Source organism: Pagrus major, chromosome 4 (genome assembly GCF_040436345.1).
Source record: "Pagrus major chromosome 4, Pma_NU_1.0".
NCBI classification, from domain to species: Eukaryota; Metazoa; Chordata; class Actinopteri; order Spariformes; family Sparidae; genus Pagrus; species Pagrus major.
In genome coordinates, this window is record NC_133218.1 from 25452868 (window position 1) to 25474696 (window position 21829).

A 21829-nucleotide genomic window follows, 5' to 3' on the forward strand; every position below is an offset into this window, starting at 1 on the left:
GACATTCACTGTTGTGACTTAGGCTATCTGGTCTTTCAGTGCCATATCTACTGCCCTGCTGTGCTTTTTAATGTGTTTACAGCTGTTAACACGAATAGAAACAGTTTATACAACCACAGCAACACTGAAGAAACTCTGGGCTTGTAGTCATATCACGGGAAAGTGGAGAAAAATCAATGTAGTCGTTACATCTGACAGCATTATGGTTTCCATAAATTACAGCAGCACTGATTTGACCACTTGACCAAGCAGTTTCTCGCCCTGAACCACTTCCTTGTTGTCTCATTTCATTCGTTATTTTAACACTCATGTGTTTTACCCCTCATCTGAACGATTATGTCACAGTCGTAAGGAATCATGACGGGAAAATGTTGATTTTAAAACGACTTTTAGCTCAAAGTCGTGTGCCCTACATATGGATAGCTACATCAAAGAAAAAAATACTTCCTTCCTGTCATGATTTTTTCCCCAGGCTGCATGTTGATTTCCACCAATCAGAGCGCGGTTTGATTCACGCTCAGCCAATGGGAGACCAGGAAATTATTACTGTGTCAGTGGGTGTGATCCCGCAGGAGGAAGCGTCACCGAACAATATCACAAAGTTTTAAGGTAAGTTTGAACCGACTTTAACGAAGGTTTACTTCACAGTGAATCATATAATGAGACGTGACAAATCAAGGGGTTTTTAACTTCCTGTAAACACTTCAGCAGGTCGTTTGGTCGAACTGAGGCCGAAGCTTTACGGCAGTTGTTTCTACTGTACGTGAGGTTTACCAACACGAACTATGCTCTCATAACAACCCACCGAACTCCATTCATATTTCTGCGGTTTTAACATATTTCTTTACATTTTGTGATGTGTAAAACGGACGCTCCGTGTCTCCTCCTGGTTGAGTGAAAGTGTAATGCTGCTATAAAACTTTTGGTGACTAATTCTCACCTGTAGCAGGTACAGCTAACTTCACGTGTTGTAGCCGAAAATCACCTGTAACGTCCCATGTACGTTAGGTCTGGATCGCTTAGCAACCACACCTGTAGCTTAGCCTGCTGTTTGAAAACATTCAGCACTTTGACATTAAAACCACGTGAAATTACAGTACAATCTGGCTGTATGTGTTTTCACAAGAAAAAAACTAGTTTGATGTAAAACATGAGTAGAGTTACAAAAGCTACACACCTAGGGTAGGTTTACATGTTATTTACACCCATGTATGTACAAAAAATATCAATGTTTATTATAATTGTTTCTCTTATGGAGCTGATGTGTACTAATCCATCCTAAAGTTCAGTTAAAGTCAATATGATCCAGTAACTGTCCTGCAAAGACTGGATTTTGTCCCCTATCCCTCGCAATCTCGATCCACCATCAAATTTAGGCAATTTTGCCTTTTGTTGGTTGATCAACTGATTATTTCAGCAACCTACAGTGACGTTCCTTTCTGTAATTCATTGTCACTTACCTAGTCCATCACTTTGCGATTCATACGACAGAGGTGTCCTGACACCAGTTGGACAGAAACTGCCTTGAGGAAGGTTACTTTTTGTAAGGAATGGTGACACCAAACAACACTTTCTGTGTATATGTATATACCTTTTGTGAGTAATGTTTAAAGACAGATTTGAAAAATGGTAACCTATCCTCTAAGCTTCTGCACACCCATAGTCCTCCTACAAAGGTGTTTTCACTTGAATTGCGTGATTAGACAAGGGGTAGACCGATTATTGGCCCGGGCCGATATTCAGCATTTTCCGATTATCGATACCAGTGTTTTTTGTGTCAGATTCCCGATAAATTAACTAATTTAAAAATGTCACACTATGTCCTGCCCACAACACCATCTGATTGGTAACACATCACAATTAATAGGCTATAAAAACTGAATAATCTGAATCTTCAAAGTAACTAGTATCTAAATTTATCAAATATATGTCATGGAGAGGAAGTATTAAGTAGCAGAAAAAGGAAATACTCAAGTAAATTTCTTCATAATTGTACTTGAGAACATTACTTGAGTAAATTGTACTTAGGTTTATTTCATCACTGGTTGTGTTAACATTTGACAAAGATTTCCATTTTTACTGCAAATTAATATCAGTCCCAAATATCTGTTTTCAATCTCCTTGATTTCTAATAGCCATTATCATCCCTGAAAAAGCCATATTGGACGACCCCTAGATTAGACCTCTTCTGAGGACAGTGAGCATGTACTGCACAGACTGTGCTCGACTGCTCTCCGTCACTCTCCAGTTACAATAGAGTACAACAAACCTACACTTCTTTCATAGTAGTACATGATGTTTAATGACATCCTGTAATACTAGGAATAGTTTAATCCAACTTAATCCAATTCTCATGTTTATGACTTGCCAGGATTCACATTACATGACTCAGGGTTCTCTCAGGGCATTCACAGGGATAAGGAGTTGGTTTTGTAAGCATTACAAATACTGTGCATTGACAGTAGCACTGTATTCATTTCAAAGGATTTGAACAATGGCCTCTAGCTGATGTGAGGCATCCGTGTTTGTATGGTTTTCAGGCACTTTGTGTTATATAATTCAGAGATGTATATATAGTGAGCATGGTGTGAGCTGAGATTTAATCACTCAGTACAAATGGAAACAACTGTGTGTGTTTGTGCAGGCTGTATATAGTATAGTATAGTTATAGTAAAGTATGGATAAGAAGTGTGTTAATTAGAAAGTGACACATTTAGGCTTTTTTGTTTCTTTGGATTTTTAGAAGTTTCTCGTTACACAACAGGAGCGACCTCATGTCAACATTTTTTTATTTTAATTGGCGAGATAGCTGTATTCACTGGCCTCATACGACCGAAAATTAATCAGTTGTCTGTCTGAAATTGTGATGGCAAGTTGTTGACATTTTACAGACTAAATGATGAATCAAAAAATAACTGATTGACACAGAAATAATTCTTAGTGGTAGCCTTCATTTGGTGGTGCATGGGTTTCTTATATTTCAAGCCATCATCTACAGGTCTGTTTACATCTGGAGCTGTAAAGTGCTAAAGACAACAACACAAAACAGACAGAAACATCATCTTACACCATCACAAAAAGTTAAAATCACTGATCGATGGAAGCGCATCTTTTTCTGAATCAAATATTTTTTTCATTTATCATCAGATGAGCTATCCAGGGAATACTAGAGGTTGCCTTTTGGCAGCAAAAGCTAAATGATATATTTTAAGCTCCTGATGATCACTTAATCCTCATACAGCTGGTGAACAAATCTCACAGTGTACTTCCAGAGTACTGGTAGATAGGATCGCATATAATTACATACGGGCTAAGTTGTGGAGATTCCTGTAGACCTAGTAGCCAAGCATACTGTGTATTAGTGAAATAGGAGGACATGCATATAATCCAGCTCAGAGGATGCTCTTTCCATGCAGAGCGCTCTGCATCCTGTGCATGGAGACAACACCAAGAGAGAGCTAGTGGGCCTCAGTAGTTCATTCAGCGTACAGGAGTCAGGGGCTGGACTGGGGGAGGGGAAGGCTGAGATTAAACATGTTTTTATGTAATGAGGGTTTCAAAGGGAGGCTGGGGTAAAAGGGTAAAGTGGAGTGAGGACACAACAGCCAGGGACCACTAGGAGAGAAGTGGTTTTAAGTCCAGGAGGAAACATATTTTTGGCTGTCACTCACTGGTCCAGGCAGTTACATTTAGAGAGGTTTATGATTTATTTTGCTCGAGTAAATCGAACGTTTCATCAAGTTCAGAGTCTGGAGAACAATTCAGTACAATAATTGTGCAACTGAGACAATATAAACTGTTTTTGTCACTATTTATGTTAATAATATCGCAGATTGATTAACAAATTCATCATTTAGTCTGCAACATGTCAGTCCAACACAACTTCACCTGCACAGACTATCTAAGCCTTTATAATATTGTACTATTAGACCTGCATCGTATTCATAACTGAATTGTATTTTTCCATTAACCTTTTGTTTTGCTACTTTTAATTTTTAATAAGTCTCCCATGGCCAGGTGTTGTAAATTAGCATCTTGCTATAAATACTGAGTGCAGTGCATCTGGTGCTTGTGCATGACTATGTTGCAGCACTAATATTACTCATATGTTCATGCCAGATAAATAAACTTAATTAAACTAAACGTAACAAAATGGGGAATAGTGCCATTGCCATTCAACAATCTAGAGATTGAAATAAATGGTTTGCACGGCTTCAGAGTGCAACTACTTTGGTTACATATGCTCCCAAAAATCTGTAAAGTGCACGACTTTTCATTGGTTGTAACAGTGCACCTGAAATTTAGCTGTTTATTTTTTGAAACAATTGAGAATATAACATTTTGTTGTTGTTTCTCGTTTCGTGTGATTTAAATGAAGAAAAATTGCCTTAAAAAAGTGACTTCTCACTAACATACTGTACATGTGCTCCATAAAGACCGCTCTGAAGTCTGAAATGATAAACTTCTTTAAAAATCAACTGCAGCTGAAAAAACTCTTGAAAATGAATTAAGTTGTCACACTGCCGTAAAATATTGAATATAATCATGAATATTGTGAATTGCTCCATTTCTGATCTAATCCTTTTGGGGTTTAGTTTTATTTAGGTCTCATGATATCATCATCTGAAATGGGTGTAGCGTTATGTAATAATGGTCCTTCTCAAAAAAATCATCGGAACAAAAAAAGCGGTCATGTATATTAAAATCAATTCTACTGATTAATCCCACTTTACAGAGGATAAATGGAGTAAGGCTATGTAACAGTGTTACAGATGTTACAAATACACACACAGAGAAATAAATTACATTGTCAGTCCGATCAGTGGTGACTGCAGGATACTCAGTGAAATTGAAATAAAGAGACAGAGCTGAAAAAAATAGCTATATATTCATATACACATTATGGAGGATAATCCACAGAATTTAGTGTAAAGGTAATTTCTCTTTGAATACAACGACATCTGACCTCTTGACCTTCACAGCTGCCAATGTTATAAGAGGCTGTTTGATAACTTTGCTGTTAAACCTCTCAGACACTTTACTTTGAACTTGTGTGAAGTTAAAGTTTATGTTAGTTTCTTCAAGTTTATGGAATAGTTCATCTGTCAGAATAGCTCCTTTTTGTTGGATGATATATCGTCCCAGAAATAATTGCAATTAAAGACATTACTGTAATTTAAAGACCATTTTATGCCACTGATATCATGATAATATAACAACATTATAATGCACCCTTTCAAAGAGCAGTTAATTATAAATTCTTAATATTCAACAATGAAAACAATATTTTATAATCATAAATAAATAACATAAACATAAATTGAATGAAACCACACAACCAAAGCAATAGATGTAAAAACGACACACAGTGTTATAATGGAAGGGAAAACCATGCAAGTTATTTTGACATCATGTTGGCTAAAATGTTAGTGACACGTGAACACAACAAGCAGTTTTGAGGTCAGCAAAAATAATCGCGATTTCACGTGCATATATCGATAAGTCGATAAGATAATATGACATATGTAGGAAGAGTCAATAATGTAAATACCTTAAAAGGCCTATTCTTCAGTAAACACAGATACTTTTGGGGAGAGCTGCAAACGCACAACATAAGTCATAAGCATCTTAAGCTGCAGTCAGTGTTGTGATGTATGTTATGAGGAGGAGCATACGAAACAAAGAGGGGAGAACGATCCCTGTCTTAAGATCCTCTGATATCATCTGCTCATCATTGAAACAAGGGCTCCACGACATGCTTAAAAAAATCATATTGCGATTATTTTACTGTGATATTATTCACAATAAGTGGGAATGATCATTTTTGTATCACAATTTTTATTTGCACTGAAACTTGTAATCATGATTATGTGACATTTATTGGGGTCTGTACCAAACAAACATGTATTCTTACCTCTGCAGAACACGACTACAGTACTTCATTATAATTCTGTTTGTTCACGCATTTTTTTTCACGGATATTGCACTTGCGATTTTGATTATATTTTCGATTAATCGTGCAGCCCTTATTGAAACCACTCACTGTCTCCCACTGTTTTCAGAGAATGGCAGACAAGACTGTGGATCGTGGGCCATGTGCAGGATGTGCGGTCATGTTCCTGCAGTCGCTCTGTCCTGATGTGAACCTGCTCTCGCTCTACAAAGACCAGCAGGAGGGAAAGTTCATCGTGTTCAAAGTCATCAAGCTGACACTCATAGGTGAGCGCTCCAGTTAGGATCTATTAGGCGTGTCTACCATACTAATCAAGTTATAAAACAAATGTGTATTTTATTGGATGTCACATGTATTCATGAGTTTTCTCCATGGTCAGATTCTGCAGGAGGTCTGGGTGGTTATGAGATACTGAAGGTCCATGATGCTGATCCATTTCTGGGGGTGGAGGTGAAGTTTGTGGATGTGGCAGCCTGCCAGCAGTTCCTGGAGAGCTACAGCTCTGGAGCGGTGCGTCAGTCCCTCTCTCAACACGCATGCCGGCTTCTTGCTCTTCCCGAAGAGCTCACAGTGGAAACGCAGCTCAAGGCCGGCACACACATCCTGGATCTGTATCTGGACAAGCTGGAGCTTTGCCTACAGCACATCCACCTGTCACAGGTAGACTGGATGTTTCTGTTTGTCTGTTCTTTGGTGATCTGAGATGGAGCTCCAGTGTTTCAAATATTCAAGTAGCTAGTAGATTTTTTTTAAATATATCCCGCCTTCATCATTTTCAGTTAACACAGAACCTGCAGTTTAACTTTACCACTTTGATAAAAGAAATCAGTCAATTTAAGTGTTGTTATTGCTGTAATTGACTCACAACAACCTGCTCAGCTGCATCAACCTCATCCATGCTTGTTGCTATTTTTTAAGAATGTAGCGAGCTTGACATATAGAAAGATGACATCCCCATTCTTAAATGTGCTATTAGGCTCCGATTAGTCAGTCATTTCTCCATCTGGTGAAGCCACCGTCATTGAGTACAGCACCAAACCATTTGCATCTCTGATTGAGCTCCATTTAGCTGTGGCAATAAAACAGTTTAAATACCAATACGGGTTGTGAAAAAATACTCAAGAGGAATATCCCAGTACTACAAAAATAGAATAAATCAGAAATACTTTTATTGCTTTATTATTCCATTTTTTTTGGCTGAGTATTTTCCCTTCTTGGCACAACATAACACAGCTTTCAAGTTAAAATATTTCCTTACATGAGGTCATACTACAACTCTTAACTTAATATATGCAATGTGTGTATTTATATTATCCCAAAAGTTCCCAACAATGTTCGAACCCAGAGAGGTCTGTAATTTTATTCAAGGTTATGTTGAGTTTAATTTGGTCCCTTTTTAGTTCATATAACTTCTAGAGAAACAGGAAAAATTAGATGATACGTCAGCCAGAGAGGAAGAAAGTTGGTATACTAGCACCTCTATTGTTTGTATTGCTTGCTTGTGATGGAACACGATTTTTCATAGCAGAATGCTGCAGATTTTGTTTTACAATGAAGACAACAACTCCCATGATTCCACGCTACATCACAATGTCATCAAACATTGTCTTTTGTCATTGTTTTGATTGAGAGACCACTAGCAGCAGAAATAACATGCTGTGCATTTGATTAAAGGTCCTGTTTGTAAGAAACGTTGATTTTTGAGACTCATTCCCGACTTGTCAAATACTGATGCATTGGATGGCGGGCGACACATCCCAGAAACCCCAAGCGTCAGTATTTGATGAGTTGTGAATGAGCCTCAAAAATCAACTTTTCTTACAAATTGGACCTTTAATCTTAAAGGTAATCTTACTTTATTGTCTCCTGTGGGAGAAATTAAGGGAATTGCAGCATCAAACCAGACATGATCATTTTAAAAAACATCAATAAGAGCACATGTGCAAAGATAGCCTGAGATAAAAGTAGGTGGAATAAAAGTGACATCTGATGCTGTATCGTGTTACCTCTGTTGGTATAAGATGTTAAAGGATTGAGATATCTTGTATACTAACTGCAAAAGCATTATTGATTATAGTACAGATTGTATACATTAGTATGTATTTTGGAAATAAAATAAGAGCTCAGCTAGAGAGCTACAGAGGAGGGAAGAGCAGTAAAACCAGAAGAAAACTTTACACTGATGCATTAAAAATATTCTCTGTCACTTTGTGTCAGCCGGAGCGTCTGCGTGATGAGGAGATTGATGACCTGGAGCAGCTGCTTCAGAGTCAGGCCCTCCGTCCTGCCCCTAAGACGACTGCCATCACACAGGAGGAGTCTCCTGTCCCCAGCAACTGCTTCAAGTTTCAGAACAGAGTGTTTGGTGAGTCAAGGCGACAATTTCTAGTTTGAGTCCTCTGTAGTCTGTAGACTATCAGCCAAAAGAGGTCACAGTAGAGATTAAAATAGCATTTGTATCACAAAAAGACTTTTTCCTTTATTTTGAGATGCTTGTTGCCTTTTATTAGATTCACCAGAAGCACATGGTTCAGCGATACATAGTGAAGAAACCATGCTGTCGATTTTAAATGACCATACAGTTGTTTTTGTTTTAAATTTAATGCACACTACATTACTTCCAGTCATTTTCAAAAGCATACTAGACGTTTTTAAATCAGGCATCAGCCAGGCAGCCTTTTGTTTCAGTGCATTCAACAACGTGTTAATGTGAAGTTCAGATAAGGAACTTGCTTGTTATATATTATTATATTATGATTTGTCAGAATGAGCATCAGTGTGCATTTATTTATTTATTTATTTATTTAAAAACACTGTGTCAGTGCTGCACGGCTGTACAGTCTAGAGGTCTAGATTTGTTGGTCTGCCGTCAAAAAGTAAAAACTTTTTTTAATGTGAGAAGCTGCCAGATTCACGTTATCATTTTCACAAAATCCAACAGTGCTGATTGATCGTCTAGTGTTGGATTGTCTGACAGCATATGAATTCAGCGCTGTTTGTCAGCTGACTCTCTAATCCGACCTTTTATAAATTGATGGTCAGTCTTTGGGAAGAGATTAGCGCCTGCAGATAATGTATTCGTTTTACACTGATTTAAATTTGACGACCTCATATTGAACTGTTGAATTAACATTAACCGATGAGGCACTACAATGTCTTGAAAGTTAATTTAATTTTCTAATTGAGTTAATTCCAGATTCAATTTCAGTGCGTGTTAATTTAGGTTCAGCTTCCGCAGACAGTTTAATGTATCTGGGCATGAGGGACTTTAGTTCCCAGAGTGTCTCCTCCAAGGCCTCCAGCAGCACTAGCTGCTCTGGTTCAGTCTGACTGCTTTCATATTGAGTGAACCTAATGTAAGAATTGAGTAATTACATATTAATTTGCTTAGATTTAATAGTTCACATTTAAGCAATTAAAAGGCATTTGAAGGTTGCACAAATCTGTTTTAATATCAGTCACTCGCCTGGTGACCACATGTGTAAAAGCTGCAGTCAAATTTAGCTGCTAGTATATAAAAGCAGCTGCCAATAAAAGGTTGTGGCTTTTCTTTTAGCTAGTGCTTCAAAAGTCATGTTATAAAACTCTTCAAACTCCCTCAGTGGTGTGAGCAAAATAGGGATTATGGTTCACTTCAGAGGGATGCTGAACCAAAAAAAATAGCTGGCCAACAATTTGAAATTAAAATGCTCAACCTCACATGAACTTTTCTGTTAAGTCATTTTGGATCTTTTGAGGTGAAAATATACCACCTGTGTTATTTACTGAAATTTGTAAGCTGATTTTTAAACAGTAAAGAGCAGGCAGACACATGAGTCTCTCCGTCCTTATCAGTAATAACTACAGCTGTTAGTTTTGTATTCATTCACACACATACACAATCATAAAACTGATATTGTGACACAAAGAGAGTAGAAGGTGGAAAGCAGGCGGGCAAATCAACGGAAGAGCTTTGATTCAAAATAAGCCTGAGGAACAGGTAAACAGAACGGATGACTCGACAAAGACTGAACTGAAAACTTGACTTGAATACAAACTAAACTCACAAGGGGATGAGGTGCAGGTGGAGAGAGCTCAGGTGAGCGGAATGAGGTAAAGAAACAAAACAGTAAGGGAGCTGATAGGCTGGGAAAAACAGCTGGGACCAACTGGGAACAGGGCACGGCTAACGAGGCCGGCTCAGGGCAGGTGTCGAGGGGGAAAGACCAACCTGGGGAGGAGTACAGGAACACAGGAGGAAAACATGGTGCAAACTGCAAAGACGGCACGTAGCCCCAAATAACACAATACAATAAGACAGAAATGACGGGCCTACACGTAATGTGAAAGTGCCACTTAGCTCTAAGGAGCATTTCAGCAGGTTTCCACTCCATTGTTTTGGTTTAGCATCCTACAAGTTTACTATATGACTATACGATTTTCACTGCTCTCCTCAGCTGTGTTTTCAGCACGCAGCTGATTTCAGATCTCTGATAAACCCACTGCACACTACCTGCTTAGCACCAGGTGTCAGAAAGACAAAGCTATCAACTAGCTGGTGAACACAGAGTAGCATTTAGCAGCTAAAGAGACTGATATTTCCAACAGGAGTTGTTGGGGACCAAATCAAAGCTAAAATGAGAGTGAATGTTGGTTACAAACAAGACTCAAATGAATACTAATGTTGTTCCTTGTCTGCTGTGTGTGTTAGAATTTTACATGTGATAACATATAAATATTGTGCTACAGCTTGTATCACTGTCCCAAAGTAGGTGGCCAATAAAAAAATCAATCAATGTCCTTTTAAAGAGGCTCTGTGGAACTTCTGTGTTGTGCTCGAAGCCCATAGTGAGTTTATGTTCGCAGACTCCATTTCTGAACTAATGTTAACTACTGATGCTTCCTGTTAGTGGAAAGTAGAGAGGCACTGAGACGAGGTACTCGAGAATGTACATAGAGTGACATCCTTTGGACTCGAGTCCTTCACAAAGAAGTCAACAGTCCAGCAGCATTAAACAATTGAAACAAATCATCCACAGACTTGTACAGGCAACCGAGAGAGACAAGGAGGTCTAATTTTTCACGTCACGTTACAATCCGCTCACATACGGCCAATAAATAAGTGATTAATACATGTAAATTGCTACAAATTGTTACATAGAGCCCCTTTAATGAATCAACAGCGTAATGTGCATGTATATAAACAATCCTGTTGATATCCTGTACACTTGAGATGCATAGCAAGTCTGTAAGTAACTCTGGGATCTTACTGTTTACACATACATATGCTTTTAAACCAAAGGTATGTAATCACAATTAAGTAGTATTTACATTAATGTATTTTTTTCCCTTCATCCTTTATCCTTCGGCCTGTCAGAGGACCGAATGCTGTCAGCGGCAGATGTTCAGAGCTTTTCTAACGGAGTGGGCCGTCAGTGGAAGCACGTAGGGAGGGCCCTGGGAAAGAGCTGCCGGGCTCTGAAGAGTCCGGCCATAGACAACCTGGCCTATGAGTACGAGAGAGAAGGGCTGTATGAGCAAGCCTATCAGCTGCTCAGCCGCTTCATCCAGGCGGAGGGGAGAGCGGCCAAGCTGAGCCGGCTGGTCAAAGCACTGGAGGACTGCAAACTCACCAGCCTGGCTGAACATATTCTGGACATACAGCCACGAGAGTAACTCTGTGTGCTTTTGTTCTGCGTGTACGAGTCGTGAAAACTGAGGGGGACAGGTCCTCTCTACCTGAGGAGCTGCTGACTTTGTCCTGCCTGCTTTTATATACAGTATGTTTGTCCTCGATTGACATTCAAAATCATTCCTGTGTGTGAGTGTGTGAGTGAGCATGTACATGTTTCAGACAGGTGAACACGTGCTAACATCTCTGTGAAAAATTGATTCAAATCTTGATTTTCATTTATTGGTATTATTGTTTTCATTTAGATGAAATGACCTGTCATCACTGTTTGAAAAAATATGCTTGGGTCTTGAGTTTAATGCACTGTAACACCTGTTTTTTTTTTGTTTTTTTTTTAAATCATGTTTCTCTTTTATTTTTCTGATTTATAAGTCAATTTACAGATGGAGCCTGTTGTTTCTAATGAGTACACAACTGAAGGTTATTGATTTTCTACAAAATGGGTTTGAACAAATTAAATGGTTGTAAAAAAAAAAAAGAAAAAAGTCTTCATGTTTGTGTTTGATGCATTAGTGTAATTAAAACTGAAAACATCATTTTGTCAAAATTCCCTCAGGTATAATTTAGTGTTAATCCTCCCTACCATCACTCCCTGTCACTCACACACATGCACATGCTCATATGATTAAACTGTGCTGATTACTGATATTGTGGCTGAGTGTATGTATGTGCCTGCATGTGTCACGTTGTGGGAGCTTCAGGGCAGAGAGGTGGAGATTGCAGCTGAGATGTGAGTGTGTGTGTGTGTGTGTGTGTGTGTGTGTGTGCGTGGAGGTTTTATCTCAGCTTGGCTGTCAAAGAGGAAATTCACTGATGGATGGAGTCTCTTCAGGTTGAGCTCCTCTGCTGGTTTTCATTCAGGGTCCACTGTAAAAGCCCTGCCCCCCCCCCCTCGCTCTCTTTTTACTCCACTTGACCATCCATCCAGATGTGATGTGTGGATTAGAAGCTTTTATCAGACACATAAACATTATATTACTGCTATATGGTATGGCCACAACCCCCAACATAGACATATACATTTGTGTAAGTTATGATTAACAGACTTGTGTCTCTTTACATAGGCTGAAACCAGGCCTGTAACTATCACTGAAGACATTATGTCTTTGGTAATATTTCTGGTAATATTGGGTGTTTATGACACTTACACAAATATTGTTATTACACAAAAATCTGCTATTATGTAAAGAGGCAACGTGTATGAACTTTAGTTGAAAACATTCAAAAATTAACTTAAATTTATAACAGAGTGTGAATAAATAGCAGTTTTGACACTATGATGTCTGTGCATTGTGTTAGCATGCTAACCAGCTAGCCCCATCCCGGTTAAAAGCTTCTGTGCTAGTTTCATTAACTCTACGGCTGAATCCAAATGTCCACCCTCTGGAATCGCAGACTGAGTGCTCAAGGGCTTCAGTCGTACATGCTGTGACGTGTTCAATGTCATCACATCAAGTCTGCGCGTGCATGAGACGGCAAGGCAAATATAAGCCTCTGATAGACAGCATTAAAGACTACAGTAATATAAGTAAGTAAGACATTTTGATTACCTCAACAGACTGTACTATTTCTGGAATATGATGTGGTTGAATGTTATTTCTAGCCCACACGATTCAAATAACGTTTTAATAAAATAATTGTTTTACACATAAGTTCTACAAAGTCACGTCCGTATTGCAATGAATTGTGTGTAATTAAATCAGAGCAGTCCGGTGAAGACTGCAGCCCAAGCGGACTCCCTGGAAGTTTGCAGAAAGTCCGCTTGAGTCTCCTGAAATGTGAGTTTGGACAGCCCTCAAGACTCGTGGACTTCCGGCGTACGCTATCTGCACTTCTGTCTGAACTAACTAGCTAAAGACAGGTACAGTTAGCAGCAGTTAGCAGTTACTCTGGTGATACCCTGGCCCCTATTTGTTTTGAATATGAATTTGGCCAATTCTTACATATTGCACCTTTAATACTAATTTTCTTTTTTTTTAAAAGTATGACATGACTTGCAGTGTAGACAGAAATTAGACCATAATGAAGGTAATACAATTAAATGCATTAAAAAAGAGATTTTGTGGTTAAGTGGGGTTTTCTGGTTGAATTTGAGTGACATGTCCTCTTTATGGCCCTGGCTGTAACTGTACAGAAGATGTTAACAGATGCAAACCAGATAAACTGTGTGTGATTACACATTTGCTGATAATCTGCGTGGAGAGCGGAGAGTGATTTTGTACAACTGTACAAATACTGTATCAGTTTACCAATATTTCTATTTTGGTCTATACTTTTTTATTCCACTACATTTCAGAGGAAAGTATTGTGCTGCTTTTTACTCATTATTTGACAGCTATTGTTATCAGTCACTGCTGATTGTAAGATTTTACATACAAAACATATGGTCATTTTGTAAACGATGATGCACTGGTACAGATTAAACTGCCTGGCAGTATATAAAGTAGTCACAATCAGCTCCACTTAGACTAAATAAACATTATAAATCTTCTGACATGCTTATGTTTTAGTAATGATAACCTAATTACGTATTATGTAATAAAATTACTCTTACTGTGGCTGCTCCACTGCGTTGTGTGTAGTTTAAGTTTAAGTCCATTTAGCTTATAATACTATTTTACTTACAGCACATACAACACATACCTGGTCCAAATACAAATTATGCTCAGGTAAGTAACCTTTATATCGAGTAGTTGAACAAGGAGTGGATCCCATGACTTCATCAAACAGGTCCTCCCTCCGAGCTACTCTATAAATAACCCGCTCATTACTTGCCATTTTACTTAATAGCCTACTTCTATCCAATATTCCTTATTATCCAATATATCCAATATTATTTTTTACTTTTATTTAAATGAGATTTTAAGATTTTATTTGTGATAGGATGTTAACTGGGTACATTCACTCACGTACAATTTTGAGACATTTCTGTTTAATCCTTCTGCTGCCCTACATTCATTTCACATCTGTAGGTAATTGTTATTATGCAGATCACGTTAATCAACCCTTAACCCTTAATCAATACAGGTTAAAATGTTGACCTTATACAATACAACAATGTAGCAGTCTACATTTTACTGCTAATAAATGTTGTTTAGCCTACTTAAAGGGGCCCTGCGTGGTTCTGGAGAAGAAATTCAAACTCATTTTTTTAATTTTTACAATATTAATGAGGTAATGATACAAACTGATATAAACAAGCTGTTCTCAGAGGACAATAACGTTCCTAGAACAGTGTTTGAAGCTAGAAAGGTGGCAGGGTCCGCCACAAATAAACAAAGTAAGACAGTATGAAATTGTGTTGTTGTTTATTCAGTCATGAAAACAAGGAGAGGCAGTGAATAAAGATCTTCCTCTTCTGATTCAAATGTCTACACAGTGCTCCTTTAAGTAACATATTGACTCCAGTCTGTTTTGCACGGCTCCTCTGCTCCACCATGCCAGTTTCTGCTATAGGCTTCATTTATATTGCTGCATGTTAATCCCAGAACAGAAGAAGAGGTCTGCCAGTGTTGTCTCGTTTTAATTTTTCAACAACAACAACAGTTTCCGCTAATACCGAGAGACAAGAGGGCAACATTTGCCATTTAAACGGCTCTTTCATTTGAATAATCTTTCATAGGACGTGATTAAAGCTCGGCTGCTCTGACGTCAGCGAGATTGTGCGCGTTTAGATGAGTCTCGCGCGAGAGAGAGAGAGAGGGAGAGGAGAGAGAGAGAGAGACATAGAGAAAAAGAGAGAGAGAAAAAGAGAGACATAGAGAGTGAGGGAGAGAGAGAGAGAGACAGAGCCATAGAGAGAGAAAGAGAGAGAGAGAGAGGGAGAGCTCCAGGCCCCCCCTCCCCACCTAACAACAACCCCAACCCCGCAGGCTCGAGCACATCGACCCCACCCCCCAATCCCCTCTGAGAGAGGAGACCGAGCGAGGAGGCAGAGACAGAGTCACGGAGAAAAGACCGCTTCGGGATCCCGGCTCTGTTCTGCCCTCAATCCGGGCCTAATGCTGTAGCAGACCGCGCAGGAGGAGAGCCCGAGCGAGAGACAGCGCACTGATTGAGAGTCGTTGAGGGACAGGGCGGACCGGAGAGACGACGGGATTGCTCATTCGCCTGGAAACATGGGATGTACACTGAGCGCCGAGGAGCGCGCAGCTCTGGACCGGAGCAAGGCCATCGAGAAAAACCTGAAGGAGGACGGGATGGTCGCCGCCAAGGACGTCAAACTGCTTCTGCTCGGTAAGAGAAGAGCCTCTCCGGCCGCGGGGCGGCTGCGCCTCGGCGCGGCGCGGCGCGGCGCGGCGCGGCTCGGTTTGCTTGTGGTGGGACTGCTTGGGGCGGAGGTGCTCTCCGTGGTACTGATTTCACTGCCGGCTCTCACTCTGCCCTCCGTTCTTTACAGGCGGCGGAGAGTCCGGCAAGAGCACCATCGTCAAACAGATGAAGTAAGTGTCTCTCCCCCTCTTTTTCTGGCTCGTTTTTAACCCTCCTCGGCACCGCAAGAGTAAAAGGCCCGAGATTGCGCCTCCCCTATCTGTGCTCAGGCAGGTTGAGCCGCCATGTTTCGAGAGGCCGTAGCCCCGGAGGAGTGCCGGTGACTCGAGCACCTCCTGCAGACCGACAGTGAGGCTGCGGAGGCCGCACCGGTGCGCCCCAGGGTGCTGTTCACTGCCTGGGTGCTGAAATGTATTTAACGAGGGTTTTACTTGTCCACAGGGAGTGCACGACTGGGAATATGTGGGTGTTGTTCCTCTGTGTGTGTGCGTGCATGCGTGCGTGTGTGTGTGAATTACATTGAGGTCACTACAGCTCCATTAGTGAATACCTCTGCTTTTAATCTTAATGGCTTTAAGTGCCCGATATCGCCGGGGGTACTTTGCCTATAAAGCGGATTTACGCAGAAATATGGCTTCTAAAACCGCATCTAAACCTTCCCCTGTCTAAGCTAAATCACTCTTTGATGTTTTAAATCACTGTTGTTTTCTCTAAACCTCTTAGTTAAGTTTCTAGATGTTCCAGTCGGAAAAAGGCACCGTCCATCCATTGTATATTGTGTCTTGTGAAGCATCCCTCCCAGTTTTTGTGTGTCTCCGTCCTGCTCAGCGCATCCCGGCCTGCAGTGCACTGACTGCACCCTCCCTGCCTCCCTCCCTCCTTCCCTCCATGCATGCCCTGCTTCCTCTTCTTCCCTTCACCTCATTACCCTCCCTGTGGTCTCTGCTCGTCTATAACTCACTGCTCTGCCCTGAGCACAAGACACCAGGCCAAATAGTGTTTACAAACACTTTTCAGGGTTTGTTTTAGCCTCAGCCGGCAGCAGCTGGGTGGATTTTAATACACACTTTGGGTCATAAAGTTTAGATATCGGTCGATGAATTTGCTGTACATCATCACCACATGCTGTGCAGGTTGGTATGATGGTTGAGAGTCTCTGAGTATTGTGTGATCCAGGCCTGGCTGTGGTAGTTTCATGACTGCAAGGCAAGTGAAAATACACCTGATATAGAGTCCCTGCCATTGAAATCTTAAAATGATCTTAAAAGGATCTTAAATGTAACCTGTCATAGTCGCATCCCACAGCTGAAAACATGTTCACAATAAGCATGGCGTATGGATATGAATTAATAAAGAAGAAACCTCACTGATGGGTGACCTAACCATGCTCTCAGTCTGCAGAAAATGTCAGTGGTGTCTATTTTTACACTTTTCTGTTTTCGGACACTGTGATAGGTCAGTTAACTTTTCATCCGTCGCACATACTGTAGCCTATATGGAGCTGAAATGATGAGTCCATTAAATTAAAAATTCATCTGGAACTATCTGGGTCATCTATTAATCGTTAATCGTCATTTCTTGAGCAAAAGTGGCAAAATTTTTGCTTTATTAAATGCGAGTATGACTGATTTTCTTTGTCTTTGTGATAATAATTTGAATATCTTTGAGTTTTTAACTGCTGTTTGGATTAAATGACGTATTGAAAGATGTCACATTGGACTCATATAAATATATATAAATAAATACTTTTCAAAAGATTTAATGAATATAATTGTTAGTAGCAACCTTAGCTGTATATTAATTTAAACGTCCATTCACTTCACACAATGAGCGCACAAAATACAGACTAAAAACCTCTTTTTGGGTTTCCTCCAAGAAAATGTGGTTAACCATCGTCATCATAGTTGATTAATCCATGAGTTGATTGACAGACAATTAATAAGTACCTATTTTGAATTGTATAATCATTTCTTTTAGCAAAGATACCAAACATTTGGGGGTTCCTGCTTCTTAATTATGAGAAATTGATGCTTTTCTTTGTCTTACATAACAGTGGATTGAACATCTTTGAGTTTTGGACTGATTTTTTGGATGAACCGAGACATTTGAGGACTCTGGGGAATTAAAATGTGCATTTTTATTTTTAACTATCTGATATTTTATAGACAGAGCGGTTATTTGGCAGCTTAATCAATAATAAAGAATAATCTTTAGGTGCCGCTTTAAAGCATTCAATGGCCTTTGCTGTGTGAAACTGCATCTCTACTGCTTGTCCCTGGAGGTTAATGTTGTATTTCATGGAAATGTTTTTCTTTCGTGTGAGTGGAGGTGATGGAGCGCTGCAATAAAGCATCTTTTCATAATGTGCACAGATGAGATGAATATAGGTAAAAAAAAACATCTTTTCTTATTTATTCTGCTCATCAAACATTAATGACTGATCTCAAAAGAAGCTGCTGATGTGTATAGTCGATCAGTTTCGGGCCGTTATGACTGATCCTTTATAGATTGAGTCTAGGTGAGGTCAGATGAGGGAGTGCTGATGGATAATTTAATGATGACCAGATTAACTGTGTCATACTAAATGTAACAGTAGAGTCCTGCCTGCTGTGATTGATTAGTGCTCTGACTGATTCCACTCCATTGCCCGTCATAAATTATAAATGGCTTAGATATCACATTACTGACCAATTACAGATCACACTGAGAATATGATCAATTCCCATCCCATTATACACCGACACACTTAAAGATGCATTTTAGGTGGAGATGGAAGGAAGAGAGAGTGGACTGTAAGAAGTCTCATGTTTGATGCCAAGAACAATCACCTGGCACACACGGTTTATTGTTTAGGTCAGCAAGAACATAAGGATATGTGTGCCTTCTTCGGTATAGTCCACGCTTGTGTCTAATACCTGTACGTGCAAACAGGATTATCCATGAAGATGGTTTTTCTGGGGATGACGTGAAGCAGTACAAGCCTGTGGTCTACAGCAACACCATCCAGAGCTTGGCTGCCATCCTCCGAGCCATGGACTCCCTGGGCATCGAGTTTGGAGACAAGGACAGAAAAGTTAGTCTGAAATCCAACCTCCAGCTGAAATTTGAGATTGTATTCATACATCCTTGAAATTTGATTGTACTCAAGTCTTTGGACAGAAGAAATAAAGAATGATCAAATTGTTTTTCTGATGTTTGGGTGAAGACGTCCAGTTGATGTCCCTCATAGACTGGAAATATTTGACTTTGTAATTGATTTGTAGTTAATTAAAGAAAAATCCTGCAATATCATGAAAACAGGTGATAAATAATAAATGCACAGATGTCATTTTGTTCCTTTTTCCCTGATCTCATGAAATGTATTGTTCCAGGCGGATGCTAAACTGGTCTGCGATGTGGTCAGTCGTATGGAGGACACAGAGCCGTACTCTGCAGAGCTTCTCACTGCGATGAAGCGTGTTTGGGCCGATGCCGGGACCCAGGAGTGCTTCAGCCGTGCCCGGGAATACCAACTCAATGACTCTGCTCAATAGTGAGTGGAGCAAGAAGGACTTTAAGAACCCCTATGTGCAACAACAAAAGAAAACACCAGTTGTCTAATCCACATTCTTCTTGTCCTTCATCAGCTACCTGGACAGTCTAGATCGGATCGGGGCAGCAGACTACCAGCCCACAGAGCAGGACATCCTGCGAACCCGAGTGAAGACCACTGGAATCGTCGAAACCCACTTCACCTTCAAAAACCTCCATTTCAGGTAGCTTTCATGGAGTCGCTGCTGCGTTGTTCTACAGCTCATGATGACTCGGCCTTTGTTGCTGGCATTTTATCTAAGATTAGCTTCAGGGATTATAGCTCTGTGTCTGAATTGACTTCTTGCACATTTTTTCCAGGCTGTTTGACGTGGGAGGACAGAGGTCAGAGAGGAAGAAGTGGATCCACTGCTTTGAAGATGTGACGGCCATTATCTTCTGTGTGGCTCTCAGCGGATACGACCAGGTGCTCCATGAAGATGAAACAACCGTAAGTGTGACTCAGTTAATTCACAGTGAGGCTCTGACTGATGTTAAAGGTGTCCTGGTGGCTTACAGTGGTTAAGATACATATGAGGGGTCTGGCTGGGGACCTTTTGTTGCCTTGATATCATTTGGACAGTTGACTCTAACTCTTATCTCCAGTACTACTGCTATCTATCAAGGCAAAATGGCAAACTAAAAAAAGCATCTTAAAGGTCGATAGCTACAGATTGACAATGACAATAGATTTTAAATCACTTTCACAATCTGTACAACACCCTCTATTGTGTGACCCTTAATGTCATGTAACAGTAAAAATAGAGGGAGAAACCACAAGATCCCTCTTTTATTTTCTTCACCTTTGGTATAAATTGTAAACGTGTGTGTTGTATATCAGCCAGTTGCCAGGGGTTGGGTGCACTATGTATATTAAAACACAGAAAGGTAATTATTATAATAATAATAAGGTAACAATCTAAACTCAGAAATATTTATTTCCATGAAAATATTTCCATAACTAAATAAAAAAGCTGTCCTCAGAAGAAAATATGAGCCTTTAAATGTTTATTTTTTCTGCTCCTCGTTGATATTCAATACAAAAAAACTCTGAAATATGAACCTACACAATCACAATTGTTTCCAAAAGATATTTATCAGTTACACATTAAAGGCCTGGTGTGTAATGGTATTTAGGCAGATTGCAACCAATTTACTAAAATGCGAAAGGCCCTCTAGAGTGTTTGGTTTGTCCATTCTGGGCTACTGTAGAAACATGGCAGGCTCCGTAGAAGAGGACCCGCCCCCTCAGTAGATAAAAAAAGCGGAATCTAAGGTTACAAAAACACAAAGGTTGTTAGTTTCAGATTATACACTAATAAAAAACATAATTATGAGTATGACATTCAATTTCTGTCAATAGATCCCCTTAAATCCTGCACAGTGGACCTTTAAGTCATCAGTGAAACGTCAGTAATTTGGGTGTTGCTGTAACCCGACATACATACTGTAAGGTACTCTCCTCAATGTAGCACTAACCACATATTTATCTTCCTGCAGAACCGCATGCATGAGTCACTCATGCTCTTTGACTCCATCTGTAACAACAAGTTCTTCATCGACACCTCCATCATCCTCTTCCTCAACAAGAAGGATCTGTTTGCTGAGAAGATCAAGAAGTCACCGCTGACGATCTGTTTTCCAGAATACACAGGTGAGTCCCCTGACCCTCATGTCTCAGCCAAGCTGCTTCACGGGCAAAGTGGTAAACGCCGGTCTCTCATGCTCTCTTCTCTCTCTGTTTTTTTCATCTCCAGGTGCTAATACTTACGACGATGCTACTGCATATATTCAGGTTCAGTTTGAGAGTAAGAACCGCTCTCCCAATAAAGAGATCTACTGTCACCTGACCTGTGCCACAGACACAGGGAATATCCAGGTAGTGTTTGATGCCGTCACTGACATCATTATCGCAAACAACCTTAGAGGGTGTGGCTTATACTGAGGCCTGTCCAAGCACAGAGGTTGTCGTGGAGAGTATGAGGTGTTAATAATGATAATTTTGATGATACTTAAACACATAATATGTAATTCTACACGTCCAAAAGGACCCAAAGAGCTGCCGTCAGACACCACACTGATTTATTGCCATGATTTGTTCCCTTTTTATTTGGATTTCAGTACACACCCCCAGTTTTGTCTTATATAAAAATGTGTTCTTGAGCTGAATGTTTCATGTTTTGTTGATGACTGTGTCAACAACTGGCCAGGTCAGAAGCGGCAGCACCGGGGTTATATTCAGCTGGAGCCTTGTTCTGCAAAACTCAAAAGCGCCCAGAAATGCAACCCGAGGATTGTGCAATGTCATTTTTAACCACGGCGTGGAATATGGTCCCATCTTTTATGTGACATTTTTTTTGTGC

The 21829-nt window shown here is 40.0% G+C and overlaps 2 protein-coding genes across 3 annotated transcripts; both read left to right on the top strand.

Annotated features, from left to right (window-relative positions):
* Nucleotides 1-570: 570 nt before the first annotated feature.
* tradd (tnfrsf1a-associated via death domain) lies at nt 571-12270 on the top strand. Of its 2 annotated transcripts, none has more exons than XM_073465247.1 (5): nt 571-609; nt 6063-6219; nt 6333-6613; nt 8171-8318; nt 11310-12270. In XM_073465247.1, exons 2-5 carry the CDS (start codon nt 6066-6068, stop codon nt 11606-11608), a joined length of 882 nt encoding a protein of 293 aa, XP_073321348.1. In that variant the 5' UTR covers nt 571-609; nt 6063-6065; the 3' UTR covers nt 11609-12270. The 2 variants fall into 2 exon arrangements, with proteins under 2 accessions (XP_073321348.1, XP_073321349.1); XM_073465248.1 differs by lacking the exon at nt 571-609 and adding an exon at nt 736-759.
* A 3472-nt stretch (nt 12271-15742) lies between these two features.
* gnao1b (guanine nucleotide binding protein (G protein), alpha activating activity polypeptide O, b) lies at nt 15743-21411 on the top strand. The gene is made up of 8 exons (XM_073464244.1): nt 15743-15860; nt 16024-16066; nt 18828-18969; nt 19268-19428; nt 19523-19651; nt 19788-19917; nt 20967-21120; nt 21224-21411. The coding sequence occupies exons 1-8, from the start codon at nt 15743-15745 to the stop codon at nt 21409-21411; spliced, it is 1065 nt and encodes a 354-aa protein (XP_073320345.1).
* The last annotated feature ends 418 nt before the right edge of the window (nt 21412-21829 follow it).